Source organism: Athene cunicularia, assembly GCF_003259725.1.
Source record: "Athene cunicularia isolate RWA chromosome 17 unlocalized genomic scaffold, athCun1 chr17_part1, whole genome shotgun sequence".
In the NCBI taxonomy this organism is placed as follows: domain Eukaryota; kingdom Metazoa; phylum Chordata; class Aves; order Strigiformes; family Strigidae; genus Athene; species Athene cunicularia.
In genome coordinates, this window is record NW_020799122.1 from 5544318 (window position 1) to 5568207 (window position 23890).

The window sequence follows — 23890 nt, forward strand, 5'->3', positions numbered from 1 at the left end:
GCATTTGCCACTTCCCTGGCTCATACATGCTGTTAGCACCCTTGGAAATGCTTCTTGAGTATAAAAATGTAAAGCGCAGAAGTACATTTCTCCTAATATTAGGTTTTGTTAAAAACACTTATCCAGATTATGTCACGTTGAACTAAAAATTGATTCTACCAGAAAGCTCGAGTGAGATCTTTAGATATGAGGCAGACACTGCTGTTTCTTTTGGTTGTTCTGCTCAATTAGAATAAATTTTAAAAAAAGTATGTCTTACTAGATGCCCATTAAATTTTCACAGTGTTTTTGAATATACTTTCTTATCAATGCTGATTACTACAATGTGTGTCTAAATAAAAGCTCCTCTTCATAACCAAATTCCTCCTCCTTCCCAATTCATTAAATTAGGTCACATCCCAGCATTTGAATCCATGGATGTGAATTGTGACAACACTCTTAAAATAATTGGGTAGGTGGGTATGGGGGTGGCTGATAAGGAAAAATGCTACTATTTATTTTAGATAAATGGGTCATCAGAAATAAGAGGAAATGAAATGAACAGGAGAGCAGACAAATGGAATTCACACAAAGCAGTTTTTAAAGTTCACTTCCTACAGGCTGAAGGGATGAAATACTTTCAACAGAACAAATCAAAGGCTGGAAATTTTAATTTGCAGCATCACCGTTCACTTTACTGACTGACAGAAGCATTTAAACAGGTCTTTCAGGCAGCAAAGGCAATGTATGACTTAGAGGAGCACCTAGAACTTTACACAGGATCTTCATATTTGTCTCTATGAAAAAACATGTGCTAATTTCATATTCCAGTTAATTGGGCAGGAAAGGTCATGCTGTGGCACAGAGAGCATCTTGTACAAAGCTCAGCAACTCTCAAACCTTCACGCAGGATATGTCATTATATTGCTAGGAGGCCATTTCTACAGATGAAGAATGCAAAGCTCTAGTCCATAATTGCAGCACGCTTAAAGGTCAGTCTGTGAGACTTTTAAAACTGCAGAGATGCTTATTAAAGTGAATACACAATCTGGACAATAGTGGGAAACAATCCCTGCAGAGGAGGGGGAAAAAAAAAGTGAAACAAACGAGAATGAACATGGGATAAGAGGCACTAAGAGGGTGGCTTTGCTGTGAGCACCTGCACGCATCCAGCAACAACTGCAGCAGTTTATAATGGCTGTTAGAATCAAGCAAGAGCTGTGGGCTCATCTGGTCCATTAAGAGCTTGTTACTTTGGGTAGCATTTACATTTAAGGCCCTTGTCCAAAATATAGAAGTACTGATATGCCTTTCACCTGCATCTACTTCAAAGGTAAGGGAAAAACACAGAGAAAAACAATTAGGAGACCATCCTACAGACAGGTTAATGTGCTGTATCAGAATACAACGCACTAGCGTGTTAAACATAGGACACCAACTGCATTTAAGTCAATGCTGTAATAATCTGAAGGGCAGGAAAATAAAATCAAGGGGTGTTTTGTGCTCAAGATTCAGTGGTGCTCACTGCCCTTCCTACCTGTGAATGAAGTTTTTCTTCTCCAGGTACTCCATGGCTGAGGAGATCTGAGTTGCCATGTACAGCAGCACCACAGCATTCACCTCCTGGCGGTTGCACTCACGCAGATAATCCAATAGATTCCCGTACGTCATGAACTCCGTAATGATGTAGAAAGGAGGCTCCCGTGTGCACACCCCTAGGGACCAACGTAAAGTTTGCAATGAATGTTTGAGAGTTATCAGTGAATCTTCAGGTTTTGTCCTCTAGTGCAATTTGTACCTCTAGAAGGTAGAAATATGGGGCTCGCAGCAAGAATGATTTCTGCCTGGAATTGGTTAATAGAGGGTTTTAATTTCCTGCTTCAAGCTCTGGCAACTTAAACATTAGCGAGACGAGATCATTAAAAATCATGTATTAGCGGTACAAATTGTAAATTTTGCCAGACAATAAGTGTCTGTATTTAAAGCCTTGGTATGGTAAGCAGCTTATCTGCTCCTTAACATCCATATCACTGCACAAGGGTTTAGTTCAAATCCCTCTGCCTGGTATTTATCACTTACCCAATAATTGCACCAAGTTCGGATGCTTGATCTCCTTCATTACTGCAGCTTCTTTCAAGAACTCTTCCACCTCCATGGTATCCTCCTGCAGAACAATGGTAAAGCTTTGGCAAGGACAGCGTGCACAAAGGAGGAACAGATTTTTGTATGAGGACACAGAAAGAACTGCAAAGTGACAACATAAGCCACAGTTCTTTCAAGGTAATTTTTCCCTGTAGCCACATCACAATGCCAGGGAGTTAGTAACGTTGTGGTTTTTTGTAGGATTTTAAAAATATATATTTTTATCATTCTTATTCTAAGAGCTTTTCGGGGCAAGAAAATCCATATCCCTTTTGTGAAGGGCCTCTCACAGGACTACTCAGGAGCTGAAAAGGAAAAATGTGCTTGTTGCTAACAGAAAAAAAAGATAACATGAAATAAAAAGTATAGAAAAGAAAATAAGAATGAACATAAAAGGAAGGATGCTCCGCAATCAAATGCTTGAGAAGCTGCTGAAATGCAGGCTCCCAGTTTCACTGGGTAGGAGCAAGAAATCTCCATTTCAGACAGGGAGGCATGACCGATGGCAGCCACTCCATAATTGAAAGCCTGAGGTTTCACAGATTTCATTTCTGGCATTTAGAGCCTGACCCATGACGTAACTGTTCTGGGCAGACGTGTCACTACCTATTTGTTGGACGCCATAAAGTTGCTTAGCACAACACAAAACCGAGGAAGATACAATCTTGCTCAAAAGACATATTCTCTGAAGCAAATATGCCCCAAATGACCAGAAGGTCGTTTCAAAGTGGTGCAAAAACACAGATCTATTCCTAAAGCTATGTTTCTTTCTATATCCATATTTTTTTTCATTGATGGATTAATGTTGACAGGCTACATGGACGAAGTGTTTTAAGGAAGGATTGGAAAGGATTTACTGCTGCTGGTGAGAATGATAACAGTGGGCTGCTGCTGTAAGATCCAGCCAGCTCTCTGCTTTGCAGTTAGCAGTGAGAACATTTTTCCAACAGTTTCATTCAATCATTTACTATTCGTTGCCAATTAGCTTGATTGGCAGCTGTGCTTTGCTGAACACACTCTTGTCAAAACTAATAGCCCAAAGGTCCTTGTGAGCAGAACCTTAAACCGTTTTCTTTGGCAAAGGAAACTGGGTTAATAATCCAGGTTGCAAAATTATCCCAAATACGCATTTATCTTATGCATGCGATACAAACTCTGAAAGGTTGCTCCTCTGCATAGTTGTTGCACTGTTTTAAATCTCCTACCTCTCAGTGACCAAATTAATAAGAAGGACACATACAGAAAACTACTGTAACAGTGATCCCTCCAAAAACCTGATCTCATGCAAAGGACCAAGCTTAAGCAGCTCCCCTCTTCCACTGTACAAGACCATGGAAGAAATAAAACAGTTCTGGCTATCCAATATTCTCCAAGCAGAACACAGCACCATGCATTAAGGGACACCAGGGCTGCACACTGCCTAATTTAAAGCACAGGCTTCTCTGCCAAGGAAAAAATTGAGAAAAAGAGAAGAAACAAAACCAAACAAAAAAGAAGCGGCAGTCCTAATGGGTGGAGACTCGAGGTGTGCAGTAAGAAATATCCAGTGATGACCAGTTTAGAGCAGTTCAGCCATGAAAGGGCCCTGGTAGGGAATAAGCTTTGGCCACAGTGCCAGCAGGCTGCGCTCAGTCCAACGCTGCACAGGTCAAAGCTCCACTCCCAGTCACTGCAGCCTCATGCCCCTTTCCATCAACATCAGGTATAAAAACACAAATACAGAGTCTCATGTTACGACAGCAGACCCTTATAAATACTGATGTGTTGTGTGCAACTCACTGAGCTTCCAATGATGTATTTTAATGGGAAACATCTAAGCACCAAAACATTGTCTAGCACTTCCCGGTTAAACGCAACCGGGAAACAGTGTGTGCTGCTTTGATTGCTTTCCTGCCTGATGGAGTGTTCTGTGCCAGCTAAGAGCTGCCTTTAGACACCTGCTGGAAAACTGAACAACAAATGGGTGTTCGTAAGCACCACTATTCAAAAAGAAGCTGGAACCATTTTTTTTTCCCCCTCTTTTAGTTTTCCTTCCCCTTCATCTTTCTCATAGAGATATCTAGAGTAGATGGGGAAGGAACAAGAAGACGCATATAAAGTTTTGAAAAATATTCTCTCAGAGGAAAATAAAGTGAGTCACTTGAATGTGCATGCAGAAGCTGCAGAGGGCTTGTTTTCCCCTGCACAACTGGGACACAAATGTGATTTTAAAATGTTTCCCAAAACTTTGAAGAAAGCTATAATCCCACCTGTCAGGCAGTAGACTGATGGATTTAAGGAATGTGGATTATAAATTTGCTTTTAAGGATGGGTTTAGTGTGCATAATTGCAGGTTGAAGTGATTCTCAACTCTCGGTTATTCTTACATTCCCCAGTGGAACATGCTGCTCCATACTACATTATGAACCACTTTTAGTCGTGTTTCATTAAATATTTATTTTATGTTTTTGAAACAGTCAAGGTGTGTATTAAGGTTTCTCCTTATGCACGAACAGATTTTATGGGGTAACACAATTTGCCTTTGTTGATGGGTTTTAGAGAGAAGAGAATGAAAGCAACAACAGTTTGGAGCCAAATGAGAAATCTGAAGACATCGGGTGTCCTCACACTGCAGCCAGAAGCAGGAAAGGAGATGCTACAGCAAACAATGGTCCAGGCAAGAACTGGTCTCTTCTTTTTCGTGATAAACAGTCATTTTGCTCAACCTGGTTATATCGCAGCTCCCAGCGCTCCCGAGTAAGCCCTGCGGTCCCCAGCGCCGTGTCCGAGCAGGGACAACACTAGGTGTCACTCGCTCCCTGTGCGAGCAGGCGCTTGGACTCGCCTCCGCTGGGGAGCAGCAACAAGAATCTCCAGAGTACAAAAAAAAGGCCAAAATGAAAATACTTTCTGCAACCATAGCAACTCAGAAATACTGAGGTAGCCGTTGCTCAGAGCGTAAGGAAGAAATATTTTCCCCAAATCAAGGAAACGTTCTTCCCCTGACACTAAAGCACCTACACAGTTCTCTCCACTTCAAAATTTCCATTGCGAAAAAACAAAAAGAAACAAACAAAAAACCCTGTTCTGTTTTGTTTCTGCAAGACCAAACCACATCCCCATTTGAGGAGAGAGAACATGGTGTCAAGTTAGCATAAACTCTTATTAAGCAATCAAATGCAACGTGTGTGGATGGTGCCAGAAGATCTCAAGACATTTTTATAAACATAAATGAATTAAGCAATGACCTTGTGAACTCATAGAGCATTATTTGCATTTCAAGAGACAAGGAAACCAAGACACAGAAATCAGGGAGCAGAGCCAGAAACAGAACTGATTATCCAGTTCTTCACAAAGACACTTAAACACATTTTAATCTGTCTTAGCTTGGATACACTTTTTCCTCCTCTTGAATCTTTTGATAAGAAGCAGCTGTGAACAATTGCTTAAAACTTCCAGGTACACAGGGAGCTTGTCTTTTGGGAAAGACGCCACATAAGACAGAAAATCAAAACATGTAAAGCCTCCCTGAAGCACAGCCTTTGAATTTTATGTTGACTGACTCACAATCCACAATTTTCCTTAATACACCAGCTTGTGTTAGTGTGTTCATCCGTGAAGAGCTCACCTTTGCCACACCCTGAATGCAAAACGTCATGGCACTATTTACCTTCCTGTGGTTTCATCCATTCTAAAATGAAAATCGCACTGTTAACATCCTCCTTTAGATAAAAGTGTTTCAGGTACCACATAAAACCATAATAGGATCAAGCTCTTTCAAAAATACTCTATTCCAAGCCTACAGCACACAAAGGAAAGGCCATCACTGATCCAGACTGTCTAACCAGGGCTGAGGGCAAGCATCCAGCCTGAACTCGCTTCCTGCTGAATGGAGATGATGGGGAATGAGAGATTTGAGTCCTACCTTCAGAGTCTTCACAGCCACTGTAAGGTTGTACTTCTTCCAGACTCCTTCATACACCTCTCCGTACTGCCCTCCGCCCAGTTTGTGTTTCATGGTGATGTCAGTTCGCTCTATCTCCCATTTGTCGTAGTTCGGAGACACGCCATAAATCGTGGGTTTATTGCGTTTGGGCGCCGGGTAGTGCAAAGTGGTGATGAGCCCATCTGCCACGGTGGAATGATGATGGACCAACTCTGCTAAGGTGTTGAAGCGGCTCTCTGAAGAGACATACAGCTAGGAACCAAAGAGAAAGAGAAAGCTCATTCACATAACACACATCAGAGAATTCATACGTAGAAACTGCGTTCTAGAACTGTGAAAGTGAAGTGTTGCATTGCTTCTACTCGAGCTGCACTACCATGAGCTCCACAAGCTCTGTAATAACTCTCAGAGCTGAGAACAATCAAGACTTACATGGGAAATGCATGGATTCAGGAGAAAATACATGCACTTCGCTGAAACAACATGGAAGGAATGCCTGCAAAGAGCATTGGCATGCTGTTGCTTGAAATGTCTTTTTTCAAAAGGCTGGTTGGTAAAGATTAAGGGACACTTCCTACAGAGTAGGGGGTTGTCAACCTCGGTGTCTTGATTCCATTGTAACTATTTAGCTTATGACATTTTCACCTGCCTAAATTCTCCTTGAAGCATCACTAACCAACTGGTGGCTTTCCCAGTTTTGGCCTAAGCTTCTGCATAGTATTTTGCATGAAGTTAGGCAGCTGGTCTGCTCCATTCCTGTGATGGGCAACGATCAATAACACAGCAGTAAAATCATTACCACTGAATGAAAACCTGCTGAGGCACGATGACCCATATTTGTTACCTTTTTAACATTTATACAGAAGATCCATTTTAAGCCTAAAAACCTACTAAAGGTAACAGACAAGTGACTCCCTACCACCAGGCCTTTGTATTTCCAGTTTCACACTCAAGTCCAGTGTCCTGCTAGGCAAGGTGACAAAAGCTAGAAATTTAATTTAAAAAAAAAAAGTGATGCTGATCACACCTGAAGGAGGAGGAGAAGCCTTTGTATCGAAGTGCAACATCCTGTGCTGGACACAGCACACAGGAGATGGAACAGCTCCATTTCTCACAAATGACCAAGGTCTGGCAAGGGACAAACCTCACAGGAAGAGCAGCACCGTGTTAGCCACCCAGATTTCTGTCCAGCCCCCACACCGTGAAATGACTGCAATGCACTGGTCCTACTGCACATATTATAGGCCAATAGCTATGATCAAACTTCCCAAATGCTTCTGACTCGCTCGATAGGTACTCAACAGTTTGTGCATGTGCAGTGGCCATCTGTCTAGGATTCTGAGAGGCTGGGAAGTTGACGGGGCTGCCAGGCATCCAAAAATCCCAGATTTAGGGTAAAATTCTGCTTCTTCCATCTAGACAGAATTTTTGGATGAAAAAAGAAAATGCATCTGTTGAGCTCCAGCAATAAGTGAATATGTCCAATAGAAAATGAAGATACATTTGCAAGAGAAAAAAAAAAGAAAAAAAAAAGTGCTTGCAGGGAGGGACAAAACCACCCCCAAACTTGAGTAAAGCCTTTGGACTGGAGACTGGCCATTCCCATATGGATGCTCCTCCTCTGCAGGCATCTGTTTACTATATAAACTCAAAATGAGAATGAGAGGCACTTCAGAAGACCAAATATTCTGACGCATGTGAGAGTACAAGCACTATGTATAAGACAAGCTGAGTGAAAAGAGCAGCCATATCATCCAAGGGAGACAGAGTGATAGAGAAAAAGTGCCCCTCCCCTCAGCATCTTGCTTGCCCAAATCCATAGTTAAGTTTATGAGTTGCATGCTTATGTATGTATGGGAACTATTATGGCCAGAATTAGCAAAAACTGCTGACCCAAGTATGTCATGGACTTATTTGAAAGAGCAGAAAGGTAAAATGCTCAGCTCAGGCACACAGCATAACTCAGAAAGGGACAAACATACAGAGATGTGAATGACCCCCCAGATTACTCACTAACAGGTTAGACTAAAGCCAGGTACAGAGCAGCTGTTGACTTTCAAGCTATGGCCTTTGTAACAGAACGATGCCCCCGCGCAGTTTCTGGGAAGTGAACGTTCTCTAGCATTTATCATCCAAAACGGGCAGCTATGCTGTAGAAACCTACCTTTCCAGTGTTGGGAAATCATAACCCCTGGTTAAAATGGCATTTCCTCTGGCGGCAATAGCACCTGGGCTTGAGGGAGTGGGAGAAGATGAGCAGTGGTCAACCTGCCTGTAAGCCACTTGAGCTAAAACCACACCAGTAACTACTCTGGTGACCACGGATGCACAAGGACATTCGGAGTGGAGGGTTATACAGCCTGGGCTGGAGAAGTGTACTTTCCCTTCACTCTTAATTTTGCTACAGCTGCTGATAAAAAAAAATCTTCTATGTAAACTTTATCTCTAGAAAATAGAGGCATCCTCCTGGTGAGCATGTTTTCAACCCTCTACCAAAATGAACTGGATATTCTTTTCATAAAGTAACTGGACCAAAACTCATTTCAACACTATGATTTCAAAAAACCGAAACAAACCAACCACTTTTAATGGTCAAAGAGGTGAAATCACCTTAAAAACAGATGTTCTGAGAACAGAAAAGTGACATCATAAGAGAGGCTTTTACAGCTGCATGGTTTGGACCACTAAGCATTAGCCAATTAGCCAGTACAACCACAACTTAAAACAAGCCATACCTGTTTGGGAGCAACTTGCAGTGCTAGCAGTGGTACACTGAGGACTAAAATATGGATGTAAGTATGGATGTAGAAAATTACGCTGAACACCAGGATCACTTGGAAGTATTAGAGAAGTATGGAGGAGGAAGTTGCCTGTGCTTTTATGATGGCTTATATCTCATGATCTCAAAATCTCATGGAAATTAGAGATAGCTGGATTTCATGTGACAGATTATATGATCTTGTTACAGATGGAGGAAGAAGTTAAATAAATGGCCAAAGGTTTAGGTAAATAAACGGTCAAAGGTTTCACAGCAAACCCATAGCTGGATGGGGAACAGAACTCCAAGGCCACAGGACAACACTCCATGCCTTAACACACATGATGTTTTCTGTTTATATTAAAAAGCACCACATCAACCCGACTAAACGGGCTCATTCTGTAGGCAGAGTTTTTCTAACCTCTCAGTGATTACATCCCCATCACCGATTCCTGAAGGCCTTACTTCCTATCAGCACTACTGGAAATCAGAAGTATGCTGTGTTTAAATCTCCATCTGGAATTTGAAGCATGTATCACAAGAAGATGAAGCAAGGAGCAGCTATGAACGGCATGCAGCTGATGCAGCCCAGTGAGTCTGCAACCTTCCTTCTCCACTGACCCCGACTACCAAGCCTTAACTTGAGCTGCTTGCTGGATAATTTCCCCCAAGAAAACTGCCTGGTGCTGCTAACTGTACTGATACAGAGAGAACAGGCTCAGCATTTCTGCAGCGCATGCGGTTATATAGAGACTCAGGCAGTTTGCTCCCCAGCTACGTTGTTCACACATTATTTCACAGAATCATCTAGGTTGGAAAAGACCTTGAAGATCACTTAGTTCAACCATTAACCTAACATTGACAGTTCTCAAGCAAAAAATTTTTGGGCAATTTTTGTATACTGTCAGTCAACCTGTAACACTGGTCCTGTTCCAAGCAGCTCTGCTTGCACATATCTGCAGCTTCTGCCACCAGACCACATATCCTTTTCCTGGCTAGTATATTGTACAAGGATGGTGAAACTGGCCCATGCTAACCTCCAACGCATCCCTGACCTGATGGGATTCCCCCTCCCCAGTCAGCAGACAAAACTGAACACCTACACAAAAAATTCACAAAGATCCGTGATAAAAGGAGTGAGTCTACATCCAGTTCAGCCCCTGGAGGCTTCAAGGGACTCAAGCAGGACCCGTGTCCTGAGTCCCTAATGCTGAGGATAGCAGGATTTGAAGAACTGGCTGGACAACACTGTTTATTCAGTCGGGTTACTCAACGGGAGGCTTTGCCTCAAGTACTATCAAGTCAGGAAACCCAAGTCCTCTGTACCACGGAAGTGGTTTACCAGATGACTAGCTACACTGTGCCAGCCAAATCAAGAAAGGTCACTTTTAATGCCTTCCTTAAAAACAAAACAAACATTAAAAGGTGGTCTGGAAGAATATGATCCATTAATCTGGGAAGAAAATTCCCTGAGGAATAATTTCTTTTTTAAAGTTGTTGAATTCCAATGCATTCAGTATGAATGGTCCTAAAATTAAGACACACACCCCCCTCTGATCTTCTTCCTAGGCCCTTCAATTTTTCCCAGGAAAAAGCCTGAGCAGGGCTGTGTGATGCACGCCACACCTCTGTGCCAAGCAGCAGTTGTTCCACATGTTTCTCTAATACCTTTTTCTCCTGATAGCATGCTCTCTCGGTCACAGGATATGATCCCACCAAAGCCATTCACCAGCACTTGCAGATATTAAATTCCCGGGACAGGCTGACTAGTGATACGGGGGGCTGGGAAGGCCCCGGGTGCTCGGGGAGTTGAAGGTAAGAGCTTTACCTTGGCAGAGCCACGCTCTGCGGCAAAGCGGGTAATAGAGTACGACACGAGCAGCTCACAGTGGGGAACCTGTTCCAGCAGTCTCCATTTCACAGAGGAAAAAGCAGGGATATTCGCTGTTTCTCCTCCTAGCTCCTCAGCTTTTACAGCCGGGAACAGGGTGCTGGACGAACACAGCATCCCCCAGCCCAGCAGCAGAAGCGGTTCAGGCAGCACATCTGCTGCTAAGTTGCTGCAGTTCACTGCCCAGCTCATTAACACAATTGAAACCGATATGGTTTAACCACGCCAGATTGCAAACTGCAGCGCCTGATGCATGGACGTGGCAAACTGCCCCTTCTGCAGGGATGCTGGCCCTTGGCATGGCAATGGGGAGGACTGTGGCTACCTCTTCGCTTCCCCCTGCATGAACAGCCGAAGTCCAGGAGCTACAGCTCTTGATCACTGCCCCTTCTCAATTTTGTATTTCCAACCACCATCAGATGCAGATCTGCTTTAGCGGACTGTGCTGACCTGCACCTTTTCTCAAAAACACCTTCAAGCAACTTTATGGAAAATGAACAGTTAACCTGGCTAATACAGACCTGAACAGATTACTGCAGCTCTGCAGAACTGTTTTTTTGAGATAAAAACAGCTCTGCTGGGGTGAAGGCCTTCATATGTCAAACCCTTTTACAGCTAAAATGGAGAACACGTGCTATCGCATCATGGACACATGCTTATTTACACCAACTGAAGGACTCCTGAGTTCAAAATGTTCACATATGAACATTGCTCATCTGCCAGCATCAAGGTGAATACAAGGAACATCAACTACAGAGACAGCAGGAGGAATAATATTTCAGATTGCCGTGTAGTCCTTCAAGTATGCTGCACGTCAGCATTTCACAGTGCTGATTTTGACCACAGAGTGTGTCTACATGGGAGGAAAAATGAAGAATCAAAGTGCTGTAACTTGGAAATATGTTGCCTTAAATAACATGGGTTAGAACTGTCTCAATTACAAACTGTTTGCTAAAGCAGACAAAAAGTATTTCATTACTGAATTAAAACTGTTTAACTTATTAAAGGTTTTAGAGTGATGAGTCTGATGAATAGGAAACACTGTGTACTGGTTCCCTATGTTTTCATACTCAAGATTTTCATACTAAAGATTTTGCAGGCAACATTGCTCTAAGGAGAATAAAGGTCTCACGAGACAAAGGAAAACTGGCCATGGTGGGCCACTACTGTACTTGATCTTTTAAGTTTTTTTCTTTTGAAGTACTTTAATGGCACAGAATCTGTCATCTACTAGATGCTGGCAAGAAGAGCCTCAGCAGCCATGCTCTAGAGCCACACTCCAACTTCTGCACAGGATCTAAAGAGACACTGCTTAAAATAGATTTGTTAAAAAACATGATTTTTCTGAAATCTAATGCCAGTAGAAATGTTTCCGTGAAGTTCAGACAAAAAAATCTGTGGAAAACTACACTTTTATGCTAACATTTCTCTGCGGCATCCACAAAGCACGGCATTGCAACACTGCTACAGCACACAACGATCTAGGGGGAAAAAACGAAGAAATCAGAGACAGGGCCCATATAAAAGTGAAAATGCCTACCCGTCTCCAATGATCACGCTGAAATACTGTAGAGAAATCAAAACAGGAGTTAAAAATACTGCAGAAGAGCTCAAAAAGCATTCTGTCCTTAGTATTTACATGATTATTAGCAACAGGCGATGACTTTCTGATTTGGCAGTTGAAGAGATTATCTTCTGAACATATGGGACAAGAACTGATCCTCAGAATCTCTTATTAATGATATCTACTACATTCAGCTCTGATGTAACTCTAGCATCTCCTACCTTTAGAGAGTTTCACTACTGAGCTGTATTACATATACCTCAGCAGAAGTTTGCTAAAGGAGTAAAATTGTTTTGTCACAGCCGTGTCGGAACCTCAGCGTTTACTGAAGCTACAAATGACGAACACGGTGATCAGGGTTCAGAATTGCTCATTTCAAGTGCTACTACTCGACCTTCCGCAGTCAGTGGACAAAGTATACTGGCAAGGTTTTCTTGCATGGTTTGGATTGCCTGCAGCCTACCTTTCCATCAGATGCAGTGTTTATTCTGTAGTGGTACACCCTTCCTTCGTATCGCAGTGAAATGGATCTCTGTCCTGGACTGCTCTCACTCTCTCGCACAAGAAAGCTGCCGTTGATGCCACTGCTCAGAAGGTACTCAGCAGCGTTACGTGACACTGGTCCGTGATACCAGGAATGCTTCTCCAAACTATTCACTGGGGTGATGTAGTTGCTGGGCACCCAGCCTTGTCCATTCTTCGTTTGGGCCTCACACCATTCCCCATTATGATTGTAGCCCAGGACACGGAGCTTTTCACCTTAGCGCAAGAAGAAAATCTATTTAGACATGGCAAATCTGGGAGCTGAGGACAAAGATACAGAATTACAGAATTACAGAATCAACTAGGTTGGAAAGGACCTTGAAGATCATCTAGTCCAATCGTTAACCTAGCACTGACAGTTCCCAACTACACCAGAACCCTCAGTGCTATGTCAACCCTACTCTTAAACCCCTCCAGGGATGGGGACTCCACCACCTCCCTGGGCAGCCCATTCCAACACCCAACAACCCCTTCTGTAAAGAAATACTTCCTGATATCTAGTCAAAGATAGGTTCGTTCTGGCTAATAGATCATTAAATAATCTCCTATAAGAAAGATCCTCTGACTGAGCAGGGAGCATGTGTGTTGCTTTAAGCTTGAGTGGACCCTTCAAAGCCAAATAAAGTCCCATGCATGCTTCAGGAGTTTGTTAGGCTCTCGTGCAGTTCTGCCCAGCTCTGATACTGCTTGAGCTTTGAAAATTAATCAAATGAAGCAAGTTTTATTTGAACTGAATTGGCTTGATGGGGCTAGGAGAGAACAGGAGTGGATAAACAATAAAAAAATAATTTCAATTAACAAGGTAAACAGATTTGACTTGGAGTACACATAAGGAGCAGAAAGACTGAGTAAGAAAACACTGTATCTGCACAGTCATTTTTCATACAGGGACTGTGTTTTGAAGAACTATGAAAATGACAGAGGTCAGCCTCTAAAATCAGCTTACTTTAATTTCTCAGTTCAAATTCTTGCTCCTAATGGAGACCTTAGTTTTGGCAAACAGTTTCTTGCCCAATGCAAAAACTTCAGGCAGTTTTAACCTTTTAAAAGGTTATGACTTTGTGAAATATTTCTATTTGTTTAAGAAGAATTCCCACAGTAAAAAAAAATTCCATAGGGTTTAGTGTGTAACTCAGTTATTCCACAGTGACTTTTCTACGCCTTCTCACACACTCCCAGTAGCATTCTGCCCAGCTACCTTACCTTTAGTTATGCTGAGAGTGTTGTCCCCACTCGCCACAAAATCATACAGTGCAACAAAGAGATGGGGGTCATTTTCACTAGGACAGGACAGAAGGTTTTCCTTGGAGTTCCAGCGAGCTGCTTCGCTCAGACCCTGGGGCTCAAAGTCTGACACTACCGGTCTCTGAAGGGCTTCTGGAGGAGAAAGAGAGAGAGAGAGAGAGGAAAAAGCAGGTTCATTTTTGCTGATAAAAGCCATCTGGTTAAACCCACGCACTCGGATTTTTTAATTTGCATTGTTTCTTGACATGTGTGCTCCTCATGCGTCAGAGGACAGATACGGACAGCTCTTTAATGCATATCTCCTGCCACATAGGCAGGACACCCTTGTTCCAGAGCTGTCCCCAGCTCCTGCCTCCCAGAGCACACAGGAGAGGGAAAGCCCCTCTCCCTCCCTCCAGTAAATGCTGCTCACGTAGACTGTTTGCTGCTTGTAAATCCTTTGGCTCATGTCTAACTGCTGGAATGGTTAGATTTGAAAACAAACCCAAGACCTTTAAAAGGTAAATCCCTTAATTATCCTATAAATGAAATCGCCAGAATGTGCAGCACAGAGAGCCAGGCAGTGCAAGATTTCTAAGACATGGTATTTAAGAATGAGATACGTATTTCCATTCTTCACAGTATTTTTAATAATTTCTCTTCTTATTCAAGTACAAGGCTGTGCCTTTTTTGTTGCCCTCTCTCCAGTGTGCCACTCTTGAAACCAGAGTGCAGCGGTGAGTGTACTTCGCACAAGGAGTTTTCTACATTTTGAGGCACCCTGAGACACCTCCAGAAAAAGAGATTTCTTAAATTTGAGCTTCACAGGTGAGTAAAAACCAACCACCGAAGTTTTTTGTACACTGAAACACATTAGGCGTGTAATATTCAGTATGAGGAAAGTCAAAGTACATCACGGAATTTTATTGTGGTTGCTCCTGCAAACCCTCCCCTCTGGTTGATGATTCAAGAGTTTGGGGCAGTGATTCTCCTGGTCGTTGTGTCCCCTCACTCTTAATGTGCCATCTCCAGCTGTGCTGGCAGCCCCACGGGTGACTGTGCTGGCACAAACCCAGGACAGTAAGTTGTGAAAAATGTTGGGTTTTGAGGGTTATTTTCCGCTGGATGAATTTGCTGAACGAGGTCACGGCACCACAGACAAACCATCGCGTCAGCGCAGCAATGGGGACAGGAAACACGGCACTATCACACCCAGCCCCTCGTGCCACAATATTGTTCTTCATTACTCAGCATCACCCTGCGTGCTCCCCCACTCACCACTGAATCCCTCTTCTGCACAGGTGAACGCACAGGGCTTTGGAGGGAGAAACCCCAGGCCAAGCATCTTCTACATTATCGCGTCACCTGGGAGCACAGTTCTCTCTTTATACTTGTAATACTCACTAGCAAGGGGCTGCTATGTAGATGCAATCACACCAAAATATGCTTTTATTACTATTGCTTGTTTGATCTGGAAAGCCAGCATAAGCTGTAACAGTAAACCAGTGAAGAACTGATACAACTGACACCAGAAAACATATGGATGTTAAGTGTGGATTGGGACAGGTTCAAAATACATTTCCCAATGAGGAAATGCTAAAAAACCCCCAACAAAACAAAACAAAAAATCCCAACCCTACAAACAATAACAAATCCCATTCCTTTTTAGGCTTTGGTGGTGAAAGTGGCACTATTAACCCACAGACAATCTTGTGTCCTTAATGTGTTGGCCAGATCACCAATGATAAAGGTTCTCTCAGTGGTTATTTATGAACACAAGCACTACTGTATTCTTTGGAAAAGGTAATGTCATATATGTGGGCAGAGAGCAAAACAGCAAGTACACACACTGTTGGGCCTATTTTCCTAGCCAAACCATACATTCAGGGAGATATATTTTTACAGTGAATCAGAGGAGTCAAATAATTCTGCTTTCTAAATGATTCCAGAGTCAGAAACGGTGGTTGGTTGGGTTTTTTAAAGCACCTTGACACATTTGCTTCACCCTCCTGTTTCATTCGGGAGGATACATTTAGTAGCCTGGGTTTGCTTCATGAGGACAATGAGAAAAGAAACAGAAAATCCACTTTCAGAAAATTAAGCTATAATCATTTTACCATGAAAACGCTTTGATCCTGTCAAGCCCATTAAGCTCCCTTATCAAACACAGGGCGCTGCAGTGACTGGAGATACTCCAAGGAGTTACACCATCAGTGAACACCTGGAACAGACAGACAGCAGAGAGCTGCAAGTAGCAGATACACAACCTCAGCGAGGAGCGACGCCGTGATGCTCTCCCCCAAATACGGCACAAACCAGTACATGCTGCACAGTGGGACGGACCGTAACCTCCATTAGGAAGGAAAATGCCTCCCCCGTGGCGGACTGATTCGACAGGAAGGCAGGAAATCCAAGGCAGGCTCCCCTCCAACTCCAGCGCGATCGCAGCCCAGCGAAGGACGGCTCATGCACAGCCACGGAGGGGATGCGGGAGGAAAGCCAAGCGCTCCGCAAGAATCCCTCCCTCGTGCCCAGGCTGTGGCAGTGCTGGGACTGACTCACTACACACGGATGCCAAGGTATGCGCTTCGATTCAGACCATGAGACAACACTGTGTCAAACACCGAAAACACCCGCAAGCTGTGGTGCGAAAGTCAAGTTTTGTTCCATGACATTCCTACAAACACTGACTCAGTGATAACTGTCAGCAAACCCAAGGACTGGCAAGAGCAAAGGCTGATAAATAAAGCGTATGAGAATTTGCCAAGCTGGAAAACCACACAAGTCCCCCAAGTGACCACATAGGATGCGATGCACAGATGGGCTCATATCTGCTGTGTTTTCCAAGCTAACCCCCCCCAGCTCAGTCGCTGGCACCCCAACAGAGGTGCACGCCGTGTGTGAATGCTGCCGTGCAGGACAGCACGACGGGGAGATGCAAGACCCAACCCTTGGGTTGCATTAGGGCTGGTGTTTCCATAAGGCAGAAACCCTAAATTAAGAACTGGAGTGGGGAAGGAGGTGACTGAATGAAGCCTGAAGGGCAGCAAGAAAGGGAGGATGAGGCCCTGAGTCAACACAGAGAAGAGCATAAAGGAAAGAGCAGAATTGTGATGACCTGAGTGTAGCAGAAGCTTGATAGACCGTGACAAAACACACTTTTAAAGGTCTGGGCCCCCGGAGGAGGCTGTCAGCAGACTCAGGACACAAGCCATGAAGCAAGAGAAGCAGAGAGGCCATGTCCATCTGGGAGCCACGTACAGCCAGCTGTCAGCAGTACTTATCCCTCTGAGCTATTCTCTAGTAAATTTGCCCAGACATTATAGTCCTTCAGAGCAGGAATTAGATATTGCTGTTCATATATACTGAGGTTCTTTTTCAACACACTACAGCTTCTTTACCTCCTACTGCTGGTTTTAACTACAGTTTTACAGCATTGCTGAGCTCTTCAATGGGCCAGAGTCCCCCTAACAAATCAGCCCGGCTGCTCTACCTACAGGAGGGTATCCTGGCATGGTGATGGGGAAGGAAGTGAGTGTTATCTCTGCACTCTGATTCCTTCCACGTATTCACTTTGTCTTCTGCTGTGTCCCGGCAAGACTATAATTTATTACTTTGATCATAACCATGCTCCAGATGATACCTGGATTCCTGGAAGGAGTCCCAAGGCAATGCTGTAATTCAGTTCTCCACTAACACCAACTAAATGATGACTCTCTTAATTAAAGTGGAGCAGGCTTCGAAATAAGACAACAGCAGCTTTTATTTTGAGGCATTAGCCATAAGAATGTCTTCATTCCCCCCCCTAAATTAAGTTTTTACCAGGAGATATTTATGTTTGCACACTAAAAGGTTTCATAAGTGTAACCATCTCCTGCTAATTACTGTTTATATGAAGTCATGAATCATTGTTAGCAACTGTGTGAGAAGTTCTCAGATATGAACAATTCTGGTCTAGACCAACGCAAGCAAATTTCCTTAGTAATTTAAGGAAAGGGTTGGAAAACAGACAGCAGCACAGAATTACACTCGGCTCCTCCACAGCTGACTGAGGGGCAGTCCCAAGGGAAGGAGGAGACCTCCTGTCTCCCTACAAAACAAACATCCTGTGGTCTTAAACTGTGCTGGCATTTTTTTCCACGAGGTTTCTAGAGCAAGGGAGCACAGAATACATCTAATAAACTCTTTGGAGGTACAGCACATGTTATCTAAAGCTTCCCCTTTCCCTACGTTCCCTCTACTCTCCTTTTCCCCAGGAAGAAAAGATGGTAAATAGCAGAATAGCTATGCAGATTTAACTCATCCAAATGTTCCCAACTCTGAGCACATACGATGGAGCAGCTGCCTCTCTGTCCCAATTATTTCCTTAGTGGCCCTCATGGATTCCCTATGCCTGGTGGAATATGGATTTTTAAAATAAATAAATAATCTGTAAACTAGATTTTTCCAAAAAGAAGGAAGGTTTCACATTTTATTTCAGACTCATCCCTTTAGTGAGATCATGCTCAGGCTCTCCTGTTACCCACTCCATAACACAGGCCATATAACCTTCTGTAGCAAAGGCTATCACTGTCACTTCTCTCGTGGCTGATACTTGGAAAGTCACGTTCTTCCAGCCAGCATGAGGACAAATGATCTCTTTTTAAATGTGTTTCTATAGAGAGATGAAGAAGTGCAAAAACAGATACAGCTTCTCTCAACCAAACCCACTCACCCAGGGCTGGGCCAGTCTCCCCAGCTGTGTCACCCTATTTCCACCCCCAGCACTGTGTCTTGGCCCTGCAGGCAGGCTGAGCTCCTTCTAGCATGGGCACCAGGAACCTCCGGCACTCTAAATATCAAAAATCTAGTCTGCTGACTGCAAACAGGAGTGAACAAAGCCACCCACAGCTCCTGCCACATGGTCCATGCACAAACAGGCCCTCGCAGCCAAGTGCAGTGTTTATCTTGTCTAACACTAAGCACCCCTGATGATGTGGCTTCTCCCACTCCAAGAGATGACTTTGACATCTTGGGGCTTTTATTGTTGTTTGGGTTTTTTGTTTGGTTGGGTTGTTTGGTTGTGGGTTTTAATGGGGTTTTTAGAAATTTCACTCTCATATTAGCCTGCAGGTTCCACTCAAGTTCATTCAGTGAGTTTATTCCGTTTATAACCCCTTAGCGACATGGTTAATATCATCTTTCTCCAGCCAGCTAATCATAACTGTAGATGTATGGAGCGGAATAGTGGGTATGGCAGAAATTTGGATTTTATTCCCAAATCTGCTACTAGACTGCTGCCTGACCTTAGATTATAACCTCTGGGAGAGAAAGGCGAAAGAGTAACTAGATCCAAGGGAGCTTCAATGACAGTTAAATATTTCTGAAAACTTTACCTTTACAATTTTGTGGTTTGTTTCCTTATTAAGGGAGCAGAAGCACTGAAGTTTGCCCGTTTCTGAGCCCTAAGGAGGGAAAGCACCAAGCAAGAATCATCAAGATTTACGGTTTCCATGTTTTACTGGGTAGTCTCAGACTGTTCAGGGAAGCACTAACAGGTCTGTGGATGATCACTTTTAGCTCTGAAGCCAGTTACAGCTTTTTCTATGAAATGACAATCCTTTTCTCACCACAACCCATGGGAAATGGTAGCACCATCAGTCAGGTTTTTTTAATAAGGATGGGACAGACAAGAACCACTGGAACAGGCACATAACTAGCAAGCCATTACAAAACTAGAAATGTATTTAAAAGCAAGAACTCTACTGAGTGATGGTAGATGAGAGGCCAAGAGGTGAGGAACAGAAATATCCAAGGAAGAGAGGAAACAAACAGAAGGCTCTTCCCTGGGAGGCAGCAACACTGTCTTAACGTACTCACTCTTCCCAACAGATTGGCCAAAGACCTGCCTGCTGGTCCCAGGGACACCAGGGCAGGATGAGTGCGGTGCAGATTTGGGTCTGGCTTGATACGTGCCCAAACACATATAAAGAAACTCTCCAGGAATGGGGCAATGGCTACTGGCTGCTGCTCCTCCCTAAGCTTGTCTACTCGTAACAAGACACGGAGAAAAAAAAAAAAAAAAAAAAAAAAAAAAAAAAAAAAAAGAGCAGCGACAATCTGACAGCTGGCAGCACAGAAATCATTTCAGTTAGAAAACAATGGACTTTACTAGTGTCCCCAAAACGGTTTTTAAACTTCACAGAGAACACTGACAGGTTTTAAACAAGGCTTCTGCCTTCCAGTGGTAGAGCAAGCCCAAAAAGGCAGCAAGAGTATTTCAGCCCCTATTAGGGACATGGACACGTTCTGTTTTCCAGATCAGATTGGCAGCAGTACTTGCTGTGCCTCTTCCCTTCTACTCTTTACCCTTTCTTGGTGTGAAGTGGGTGAGGAATTATCCAGTTTGGCAAAGGCAGAAAGGAAAAAGCAGATGACAGAAATTCAGATCTCTCACATTTTAAAATAATATTTACTTGTGGGAATAGAAACAAGAAGAAAAAAAAAAAAGGCTAGCTCAAACATCAATATGAAATCTCAGTAATCGTTAGAAACAGTTTAAAGTTATTTTTGATCAAGTTAAAAAAAGGTCTCAACAGCAGGCAAGCCTGCTTGTACACAGCAAAGCACACAGCAATGGGACACAGCACCTGCCATCCCTCCACACCACCACAGAGGTCTCTACAAACAATCCTCGTTCCTGCAAACTAACAGAGCATAAAAGCCTTTCAGAAGAGGATCGCCATGAAAAAAAAAAAAACACATTTCTGATTACTTGGTCAAAAGACTTGTACACCAACACATGTGCTTGACCCTAAATCAGCCTTATCAAACCCAACCTCAATACAACATTTTCAAAAAGTGTGTTTCAAAATACAGATCTGATTTTGTTACAGTCCCAGGCTATTCATCAACCAAACACTGTTGAGTTTTTGTTAACACATGAAAACCAAAATAAGAAATTGAATTAGGCAAAATTTAATCTATCCTCCTGGCTGCAACTGGTTTGCACACACCTAATGGACCTTTCATCCTTTTAGCAGTTACGTTTAAGGTTTCAGTCTACCATAGTAAAAAAGCTCTCAGTTTTCCCCTCATGTCCTCAACAGCTTCCCATACAACTAAGATAACAAGAGCAGAGTTAAATTCTCCAATGATATCACCATTATCTCCTTAATCCTTTCAGAAGCTTCAGCAAGGCTGTGGGCTGCGCATGGGAATGGATTAGCCATCACATGATGCTCATAGGGATCCAGGAGCAAGGGTCCCTAATTTTCAACCCTTGACACAAACCTGCCCCCTTGTCACTATCTGCTAAGCTTAAGTGGTTTCTATCAAAATTAACAAATGTGTATGTAAAAACTTGTTATCTTCTTAAGGGTAATGCAAGCAAATGGTTTTCACTTGTGCCCTTGGAGTACAGGGGCTTGGGGCACGCCACCACTACTCTTTTGAAGAGTCCTCAATAGCACTTTCAGCCGCACAGTTTCAATAAAAAGCTGTCCAGGAATATCACGTGGGGACCTTCAGCTTCAGAAAGGAGTAACAGAAAAGTCTTCTTTTTTTAAAACTTTTTTTCTTTCCCCAGATGAGTACAGATTCTTGCTTCTCACCCTGCTGTCCAAGAGACCCACAGTTGGTTATGGTGGGTCCTGGGCCGCCCTGTCTGGACTGTAACAGCGTTAAGGTTGCAGTTGCCACATCTCTTCGCTTTTAACAGGCCACTTGGATGCTGGCTTCGGTTTTGCCCCGTGCTGAGCTGAGAAATGAGACTGAGCTACTTTGACAGAAATCGCTTAAAAGATGTTTTAATGCTTATTTCCCATCCCATCATAAAAAATAAATAAGCAGGCACAGTCTCAGGGAAGCAGAAGGTAGAAATATTACAATATTTATTGCGTCAATGATCATGTTCCTAACTCGATACTGCCTATATGGCACGAACTATGCTCTAATCCTATTATGCAACTGCATTGCAAATTGGGGAGGGGGGGGAGTGGTTGTAACACACACAAAAGAGAAAAACTTGCAGGGTAACACCCTTGTAACATCATCCTTTAGCATTCATTTCTGCAGGGAAGAGAGGCCCCAGATGCTCGGCCTGTTCTCCCAGGGCTGTGGTGAAAGATCCAACAGCACAAAAAGGGGAGGCCCAGCACAGCTCGGAGTTCCTCAACACACAGGCTGGCTGTGCCAGAGCAATACCAGAGGCAGGGGACACAGGCAGAGGTTTTATAGACCTAAAAGATCACAGGAGAATTCAGTCGCATAGGAAAGACAAAAATTACTCATATGCATCCGCCCATCATTAGGTTTCTGAGACTTTAAATAAAGTCCTCTGGAAACTGAAATTAAAAAATTCTTCAGAGCCCCCAAATGCATCTGATAAATACAGACTCTTGATCCGAAATGTCTTCAAATGGGTTTGCCAGGAGAAGCCATTTGTACATTTTGAGATTCCTAACCTATGAATTTCCAAGGACCATTTCTCCACTGAATATTCGAGAGTTGAGCAACAGCGCCTTGCGATAGGCCCCGGGAAATCAGCTGCTGCCTTTCGTGCCTCTGATTTGATGAGTTAGCACGGTCCTCCTGGCATGGGGATTATTTTTACTGAAGCAACATCCAGCAACACAAAAGAAGTTGAAGAAGCCCGGACAGCCCCAGCGGGATGGACGCAGCCCCGCTAGCGCAGCAAAGGGGCCGGGGCTGCGCGGGGGGACCCCGCAGGGCGGGGGTGAAGCCAGGCCAGGGGGAAGCACTGGCTCCAGGTCACGCCAAGCAAGACCTCAGCCCAAAGTCCCCCAGCCCAGCACGGTGCCTCTGTTGCCAAGGCCTTCAATCTGAACTAGTCAGGCCCATGTGTTTAACATCCCAATATCCACAAATAATTATGGGTGTGACTGAAAAAAAATCACCTTTTAATAGCAAATACGCAAGAAAACTCAGTGAAAGGAATGCCTGTGGAAAGCAAACTTCCAAGGGGATAATACATAATCTCTTAGTTCATTTTGGTTAACGCATGCTGAAAATATTTTACTGATGGACTCATCTAAATTTTCTACCTGAGCTTGGAGTTGGTTTTACCATCCTCCTCTCACATCCAAAATAAGGGAGATCCTTCCCCGCGCGCAAAAAAAAAGAAAAAAAAAAAAAAAAAAAAGCCAAGGCCTGAAGATACAGCTTTTTTTATGGGCTCGGCAATAAGATCACTTGACATTTTACAACCATAAATGGTAGAGCTGCGCTCCCTTTGTATACTGCATTTAATGAAAGTCACCTGGGGTCTGGATGCCGCCTACACCACCCGGTTCCTTTGCCCCTACAAGCGAAAGCCTAGCCTAAAGCTGGCCTGGACCAAACACCTCCCCAAGCCTGGCCCCAACTTGCAAGCAAGGGATAAAACTGGTGTCTGGGATGGCGGTGAGGTCGGGCCGTGTTCCCCGGGAGCGCAGCAGCCAGAGTCCCCGGGTCCGGGGGGGGCACGGCCCGACCCCAGCCCCTTGGGTACTCACCTTCCAGGTAGCAGCTGGAGGAGGAGGAAAGCCCTTTCTTCGATTTGCAACCCACCAATTTCAAGCAAATCTCCAACATTTTCATTTGTTAGAGTTTGGCTTCGGCTGTCTGGTTTCCCTTCCCCCTTCAACTTCTTCTCGCACTGTCGAATTATCCGGTAAAAGTCTAACAAAAAAAAAGTCTAAAAAATTCCGGCAAGAGTCTAAAAAAATCCAGGAAAAGTCTAAAACAATCCAGGAAAAGTCTAAAACAAAATACCCAGGAAAAATCTAAAGCGAAATATCCAGGAAAAGTCTAAGAAATCCAGCACTCTGAAAACCATTACAAGGGCGAGCCCGAGAGGCGGAAAATCCTGGGGCCCCGCATCTC

The 23890-nt window shown here is 43.7% G+C and overlaps 1 protein-coding gene across 4 annotated transcripts in view; it reads right to left on the minus strand.

The window, feature by feature from the left end:
- The window catches only part of ABL1 (ABL proto-oncogene 1, non-receptor tyrosine kinase), an 82833-nt gene that overhangs the window by 10419 nt on the left and 48524 nt on the right, over positions 1-23890 (minus strand). Inside the window, exons 2-7 of one of the 4 annotated variants that reach the window (XM_026860408.1) lie at positions 23521-23686; positions 14006-14179; positions 12723-13018; positions 6026-6298; positions 2059-2143; positions 1517-1694 (exon numbers count right to left, since the gene is read on the minus strand). In XM_026860408.1, the coding sequence (XP_026716209.1) occupies positions 1517-1694; positions 2059-2143; positions 6026-6298; positions 12723-13018; positions 14006-14179; positions 23521-23605 (1091 nt within the window). In that variant the 5' untranslated portion in view covers positions 23606-23686. Of the gene's footprint in view, positions 1-1516; positions 1695-2058; positions 2144-6025; positions 6299-12722; positions 13019-14005; positions 14180-16143; positions 16218-23520; positions 23687-23890 lie in introns of those variants that run through there. The other 3 variants (XM_026860409.1, XM_026860407.1, XM_026860410.1) reach the window with 3 other exon arrangements.